General features: G+C 42.0%; 1 protein-coding gene across 6 annotated transcripts in view; it reads left to right on the top strand.

Moving 5' to 3' along the window:
• The first annotated feature begins 328 nt into the window (after positions 1 to 328).
• Positions 329 to 8043, top strand: part of mtif3 (mitochondrial translational initiation factor 3) — a 22563-nt gene continuing 14848 nt past the window's right edge. Inside the window, exons 1-2 of one of the 6 annotated variants that reach the window (XM_078222189.1) lie at positions 329 to 534; positions 4671 to 5191. In XM_078222189.1, the coding sequence (XP_078078315.1) occupies positions 4672 to 5191 (520 nt within the window). In that variant the 5' untranslated portion in view covers positions 329 to 534; position 4671. Of the gene's footprint in view, positions 1179 to 1304; positions 1576 to 4670; positions 5192 to 8043 lie in introns of those variants that run through there. The other 5 variants (XM_078222188.1, XM_078222192.1, XM_078222191.1 and 2 more) reach the window with 5 other exon arrangements.

The following is an 8043-nucleotide window of genomic DNA, read 5'->3' as shown; positions in this document are numbered from 1 at the left end:
TACCTCTCAATGAGTCTCAATATCTCAGTGATTCTCAATCTCTCAGAATGCTTCTCAATCTCTCAATTATTATCAATCTCAGTTATTCTCAATCACTCAGTGATTCTTAATACCTCTCAGTAATTCTCAATGTCTCAGTAATTCTCAATCTCTCAGTGGTTCTCAATCTCTCAAAATGATTCTCAGTCTCTCGGTTATTCTCAATCACTCAGTGACTCTCAATACCTCAGTAATTCTCAATGTCTGGTTCTCAGTATCTGCTATTCTCAATCTCTATTGATTCTCAGTATCTCTCAGTCATTCTCAGCATCTCTTTGTGATGCTCAATCTCTCAGTAATTCACAATGTGATTCTCAGTATCTTTCAGTCATTCCCAATCACTCTGTGATGTTCAAACTCTCTGAATCTAAAGCTGAGCAATTCTCAATGTCTTTCTGTAACTCTGGATGTCTCAGTCTCCGCCTCCCTCCGGGTTAAGGTTGTGGACGCTCCGTGTTTACCGGCGACTCGGAATCTGTGGCTGGGAGTGAGCGGGTGAGTCTGACCCGAACAAACACACACACACACACAGGGACAACAGCGCAGGCCCGGGCTCGGGGCCCGGAGCCTGGGTGAGAGCGGACCGGGGCCCGGGGCCTGGGTAAGAGCGGACCGGGGCGAGAGCGAGGCCCAGGGCCCGGGTGAGAGCGGGGCCCGGAGCCGGAGTGAGAGCGGGGCCCGGAGCCGGGGTGAGAGCGAGGCCGGGGCCTGGAACCTGGGTGAGAGCGGGGCCCGGGCCGAGCCCTGGAGCTGGGCTGAGGACTCTGGCCGGCTCAGAGAGGGTGGGACGGGCTGGAAAATGATGTTAAACTTTGGGGACAGTTTTGTGTCTCTGTTACAGACACTGTTTAAACATTTCTCATATTAAACCATTACTTCTCAGAGCGACTGGGACTAGTTTATTAACTTGAATTTGTAAATTTATTTTGGAGGATCTTATTTACTAACACGTTGTTATATTTAGCATTAATCCCCCCCAAGCCCATTGGTGTCTGTTAAATCACTGGACTGTAAGTAAACCACTTTCAGAACTTCAACACAACAGGAATTGGTGACACAGTGGAGGCCATTTGAAAAGCATTTGTTCCACAAGGTCCAACAAACGCATCTTGGTTGAAGCTGAAAAATGTGGTTTGCAGGTATTGTTAATGGTGGAATTGGTTTGAGTTCTTGGATACAATATTTCAGGGTTGAAGTGTACAAAATGAAAGAAGACATGTCAGAAAGATCAGTAAAAGTTCATTATTCATTATTGTCACAAGTAGGCTTATGTCAACACTGAAATGAAGTTACTATGAAAATCCCCTAGTCACCATACTCCGGTGCCTTTTCTGGTACACTGAGGGAGAATTTAGCATGACCAATGCACCGAACCAGCACGTCTTTTGGACTGTGGGAAGAAACCGGAACACCCGGAGGAAACCCACACAGACATGGGAAGAACGTGCGGACTCTGCACAGACAGCAACCCAAGCTTGGAATCGAACCTGGGTCCGTGGCACTGTGAGGCGGCAGTGCTAACCACAGTGCCACCTTGTAAGCATCTAAGCCATATTTGCCATTGGGTACCTGTATGTCTTAGCACACCTATCTGTCAATAATCAAGGGCCTTCACAGTCTTCCTGACAGCAGGAATCAGTTTCTGGGTGCTGTCATTTGTTGCGGGAGCACCTACATGAATGGTACTGACATTAACTGTGAAGAGCATGCGCCTTGGGCTTATTGAAGATAGGCAAATCATAGTACCAAAATAGGCTGCTCTTCTCATACCCATCTTATACAGCACAGGGGACTTGCCTTTGATTAACTGTGATTAAATGTATTCCTGGAAGTTTTTTCATCACAGGACTTGCTCCATACTCCAGCCATTAGTCAGCCGACACATCCATCCTTGTGACGTATTGCTTTCTTACATTAATTGAAAGGCAAAAAGCATCATCATCCAATTGGATGATACTTGACTGTCAGCTAAAAAGCCTCTTTTAATATTTTTATAGCTGGTAAAGAGAAACGTTCAAATTTTTTTTTTAAAACCTTTTTTAATATCCTGATGATTTTTATTCAGGGTTGCACACAGCAGCGTCCTGGAGATTGATCTTCAATTCCTGGAGACTCCAGGCCAATCCTGGTGGGTTGGCGATCCTATTTTAGACTCCATAACATGCCTCCATATTGAATTCCTTTCGTTCCAGCTCCTGTTTGCTGCCTGTTTCCTTTTAATCTTAGCGAAGCTTGCCAGCTGATTGAAATGCCATTTAAATCTTTCCAAAGTTTGCATGATTTTTTTGACCCCTCCAGGCAGCCACTTTAATTTTCCCTTCCAGCACAATTTGTTCATTAGGTTAGCTGCTGACACAAGGGCAAAGTTGCATTGGAAACTGAATAATTATGGAAATGAGCTAACCCAGGAAAATTGTGTGCAATCAGCATACCATCCTTCAGTCTAGAATTCACCCGTTTATGATTGAACAGCCATAAAATGTACCTGATTTATATTTGTGTACATCTCAACTTGTCAAACTAAGACCTTGGTGTTCTGATTTAGGACTTCCACATCAATGGGCCAAGGCTTTATAAGTTCCAATGCTCTTCACAAAAGCATCAAACAAAATTTTCACTGGGTCACATAAAGAGCTACTAGGAAAGATGACCAATGGTTTGCAGGATTGCCTTAAAGGAGGAAAGAGGGAGAGAGCAAGAGCGGTTTAGCGAGGTGATTCCTGAATGTGGGACCTAGGCAGCAGAGGGCATGATTGCCAATGATGAAGCAATTAGTATTGAATTCCACAACAGGCCTGAATTGGGCGAGTGCAGAAATCCCAGAGATAGTGAGGGACAAGGCCTTGAAGGTATTTGAAAATGGTGATTTACAATTTTTCCTCATGAGATATCATAGTCTTTATATTAGCAAACACCTCAATTTTAACATTACCATTTTCAAATACCTTCAAGGTCTTGTCCCTCACTTACTCTGCAACCTCCTCTACCCCTACAAGCTTCTGGGATTTCTGCACCTTTATTTAATTGTAATATCGTTACATCTGATTCCAGCTTCTCCCTCTCAAACTGCAGGGTAAATTCTATTATATTGTGGTCACTGCTCCCTAAGGGTTCCTTCACCTCAAGTTCCCTAATCAAGTCTGCCTCATTACACATCACCAAATCCAGAATTGCCTGTTCCCTTGTAGGCTCTGTCACAAGCTGCTCCAAAAAAAATCTTAGACATTCTACAAATTCCTTTTCTTGGAGTCCACTACCTACCTGATCTTCCCAGTCCACCTGCATATTGAAGTCCCCCATGATTATTGTAATATTGCCTTTTTTATATGCCTTTTCTATCTCCTGATTTATTTTCTGCCCTACATCCTGACTACTGCTAGGGGGCCTCAACATAACTCCCATCAGGGTCTTTTTACCGTTGCGATTCCTCAACTCTACCCACAGAGATTCTATGCCTTCTGATCCTATATCACTTCTTGCTATCGATGTAAGCAATTAGCAAGGCAAATGGAATGTTGACAATTATTGCAAGAGGATTTGAGTACAAGGGTAAAGATGTCTTGCTGCAATTGGATGGACCTTTGGTTTGACTGCACCTTGAGTATTGTGTACAGTTTTGATCTCCCTACCTAAAGAAGGTTATACTTGCCATAGAGAGAGGTTCACCAGACAATAGGACAGTCCCACTGCCCAAGGAATTAAAGATAAATTGAAGAGATTGAGTATGTAATATCTAGAGTTTAGAAGAATGAGAGGTGATCTCATAGGTTACAAAATTCTTAAAGGGGCTAGAAGTTGAGAAGGTCAACCAAGATCTCTTTCTGAATCCATACTAACTGTTGCTATATTATCCATATAATTTACAAATTTGCACATAAACATTAAAGTTTTATTTTACATCAAATAACATTTAAGTCTAATAGGTAGTTACCCGAGTTTTGATTTGCACACCTTCCTTCCCTTCATCCCCTTCCTTTTTTAATAATGGCACCATATTGACCTGTTTCCAATCTACTGCCACTTCCCCTCTCAATTAGTAATCAAACATTACTCGATTCTACTGATGTTGATTAAAAAAACAAACATTTATACATCTTTTGCATTCTCAGGTTGTCTCAAACAACTGAACCGCCAAGGAAATATTTTGATATGCAGTCACTGTTATATAAGCAGAAGCAGCAGCCAATTTCTGCACAATATAATAATTGAGGGACACAGTCAGAACAATCCTGCTTTTCTTTGCATAATGGCAAAGATTTCTACATCCACTTAAGCAAGCATATATTTCCTTGATCCGCAGTATTCCACTGTATTTATCTTGTGATCATGTAATTTTTCCCCTTCAAAGTATTTACCTCTTAGAATCCTGGTGAATGTATACAAGTTTAGAAAATCCAAAATATTTGCAATTGGAAGTTTTGAAAAGAAGCTCTTTGAGTTTCTGGCATTAATTTAACTTTACAAATAATATGTGATATATTGGATATTTTAAACAAGAAAATAAAATGAGGATAAGATAACACACATCTATGATATAACTTCATTCAAGCAGCAAAAAAAACCAGCCACTCAAATCATTCACTAATCCACAAGCAGTAATAATTCTTTTGTCTGTCTGCATTTTCTTTCAGGATGGCTGCACATTGTATAAGGAAACTTGCTCTCCAAACACTGCAAACTAAAACAGGTTATGCTTGTTGGTATCTTTGTCCTGAGAGTTCAAGGCAGTTTACCACTTTGTTGGTACAAACCACAATGAAAGTAATGATACCCCAATCCAGACACATCACACCCTGTCGGAAACCAGGCCTCTGGATTATGCCTGTAAAGACGTTTATAACAACTGATGTGGGTGAGGGGGAGACTGAGACGGTGCAACATCGAGAGAAAAAGGACCCAAGAGCACGAAGAACATTAGGGAGCATTGGCAGAAAGATTCACCACCGCATCATTCAGGTGATAGATGAAAATGGAGAGAACCTGGGAAATTTGCATAGAGCTGAAGTTATTCGGATGATGGATGAGCGTGGAGTCAAGGTGGTACCTCTCAGAGAAAATGCAGACCCTCCAGTGTATAAACTAATGACAGGAAAACAGATCCATGAAGAACAAATGAAACTCAGAGAAAAACAAAAAAACAAATCTAATACAGGTGAGTGGACAGATAAGTGAGGTACTTATCAAACTTATCCTTTTTCAATTAAACCTTTTCCTTCTACCATTCACCCATCAGACAAAAAGAACATTCAAAATATTGAGATTGATTTTTCTTAAAATTAAGACCATAGAACATAGAACAGTACAGCACAGAACAGGCCCTTCGGCCCACGATGTTGTGCCGAGCTTTATCTGAAACCAAGATCAAGCTATCCCACTCCCTATCATCCTGGTGTGCTCCATGTGCCTATCCAATAACCGCTTAAATGTTTCTAAAGTGTCTGACTCCACTATCGCTGCAGGCAGTCCATTCCACACCCCAACCACTCTCTGCGTAAAGAACCTACCTCTGATATCCGTCCTGTATCTCCCACCACGAACCCTATAGTTATGCCCCCTTGTAATAGCTCCATCCACCTGAGGAAATAGTCTTTGAACGTTCACTCTATCTATCCCCTTCATCATTTTATACACCTCTATTAAGTCTCCCCTCAGCCTCCTCCGCTCCAGAGAGAACAGCCCTAGCTCCCTCAACCTTTCCTCATATGACCTACCCTCCAAACCAGGCAGCATCCTGGTAAATCTCCTCTGCACTCTTTCCAGCGCTTCCACATCCTTCTTATAGTGAGGTGACCAGAACTGCACACAATATTCCAAATGTGGTCTCACCAAGGTCCTGTACAGTTGCAGCATAACCCCACGGCTCTTAAACTCCAACCCCCTGTTAATAAAAGCTAACACACTATAGGCCTTCTTCACAGCTCTATCCACTTGACTGGCAACCTTTAGAGATCTGTGGATATGGACCCCAAGATCTCTCTGTTCCTCCACAGTCTTCAGAACCCTACCTTTGACCCTGTAATCCACATTTAAATTTGTCCTACCAAAATGAATCACCTCACATTTATCAGGGTTAAACTCCATTTGCCATTTTTCAGCCCAGCTTTGCATCCTATCTATGTCTCTTTGCAGCCTACAACAGCCCTCCACCTCATCCACTACTCCACCAATCTTGGTGTCATCAGCAAATTTACTGATCCACCCTTCAGCCCCCTCCTCTAAGTCATTAATAAAAATCACAAAGAGCAGAGGACCAAGCACTGATCCCTGCGGCACACCACTAGCAACCTGCCTCCAATCTGAAAATTTTCCATCGACCACCACCCTCTGTCTTCGGTCAGACAGCCAGTTACCTATCCAATCGGCCAACTTTCCCTCTATCCCACACCTCCTCACTTTCATCATAAGCCGACCATGGGGGACCTTATCAAACGCCTTACTAAAATCCATGTATATGACATCAACTGCCCTACCTTCATCAACACACTTAGTTACCTCCTCAAAAAATTCTATCAAATTTGTGAGGCATGACTTGCCCTTCACGAATCCGTGCTGACTATCTCGGATTAATCCGCATCTTTCTAAATGGTCGTAAATCCCATCCCTAAGGACCCTTTCCATCAATTTACCAACCACCGAAGTAAGACTAACCGGTCTATAATTACCAGGGTCATTTCTATTCCCTTTCTTAAACAGAGGAACAACATTCGCCATTCTCCAGTCCTCTGGCACCATCCCCGTGGACAGTGAGGACCCAAAGATCAACGCCAAAGGCTCTGCAATCTCATCCCTTGCCTCCCACAGAATCCTAGGATACATTTCATCAGGCCCAGGGGACTTATCGACCTTCAGTTTATTCAAAACTGCCAAGACATCCATCTGGTAGTATGTCTACCCATCGGATGAGGCATTAAGAACTTGGGATTTTATGGTGATTAGGTTGGGCATTTGGGAGAGGCACTGGCGTAGTGATGTCACTGGAATAGTAATCCACAGACTCAGGTTGATGCTTTGGGGGCAAGTATTCAAATCTTACCATAGGAGCTGGTGGAATTTAAATTGATTTTAAAAAATCTGAAATTGAAAGCTAGTCTCAGTAATGGTGACCATGAAACTATCAATTTCTGTAAAAGCCTGTCCGGTTCACTGGTATCCTTTATGGAAGAAAATCTGCTGTCTTTATCTGGTCTGGCCTACATGTGACTCCAGATCCACAGCAATGTGGTTGACGCCTCTAACTGCCCTCCGAATTGGCCGAGCAAGCCAATTCAAAGGCAATTAGGGATCAGCATCAAATGCTGGCCTTGGCAGTAATATCTATATTCCATGAAAGAATAAATTAAATAAATCAAATATCCAGTGAAACTATTTAAAGGAGTGCATGCAGTATTCCCTCTTTCAAACCCCTCATTAACATCAAAAACAGACTGTTTGTCTCATTACTGTTTTTGGAACATTCCTAAAACAGAATGATCTCATGTTTATTTACATAATGATCATTACACCTCAAGAAGTATTTGTGTTAAGTGCTTTGAAACATGTCAATGTGATAAAATGCCATATAAATGTATGTTTTTGAGGAATATTTTCAGCAGATAGTTGAATTTTTTTGGTTGTCAAAAAGTTCCTAAATTCTGAAAAAAGTTATGGCAATTCATGCGCCTTTTGTTTATTCCCTGGTGCGAGGATGAAGAAATGTTTTGATATAATGGGGACAGAGTTTCTGCTTTTGGCACACCCGGCAATTCTGGTGCAGGTTGGATCTACAGTTGCACCTTTTATTTGCTGACTTTTCATTTGCACTTCACGGAACTCAAAATCTGCTGTGAATCAGTACAATTGGGCGGCATTTCAAAATGTAGTTTATATCCTGGGGTAATTGCACCAAAGGCACAGTGTGATCAAGCAGAAACTCCAGGCCAGAACATTCAAAGGACTAATTTATATTTCTGGCATAAAACACCTTCAAAGGCCTATTTGCCTCTGTATTCTGACAATGGTATTTAT

Source organism: Mustelus asterias, chromosome 10, assembly GCF_964213995.1.
Source record: "Mustelus asterias chromosome 10, sMusAst1.hap1.1, whole genome shotgun sequence".
Lineage (NCBI taxonomy): Eukaryota > Metazoa > Chordata > Chondrichthyes > Carcharhiniformes > Triakidae > Mustelus > Mustelus asterias.
The sequence above is the reverse complement of the archived record's forward strand: the minus strand, read 5'-3'. Positions and strand labels throughout refer to the sequence as shown.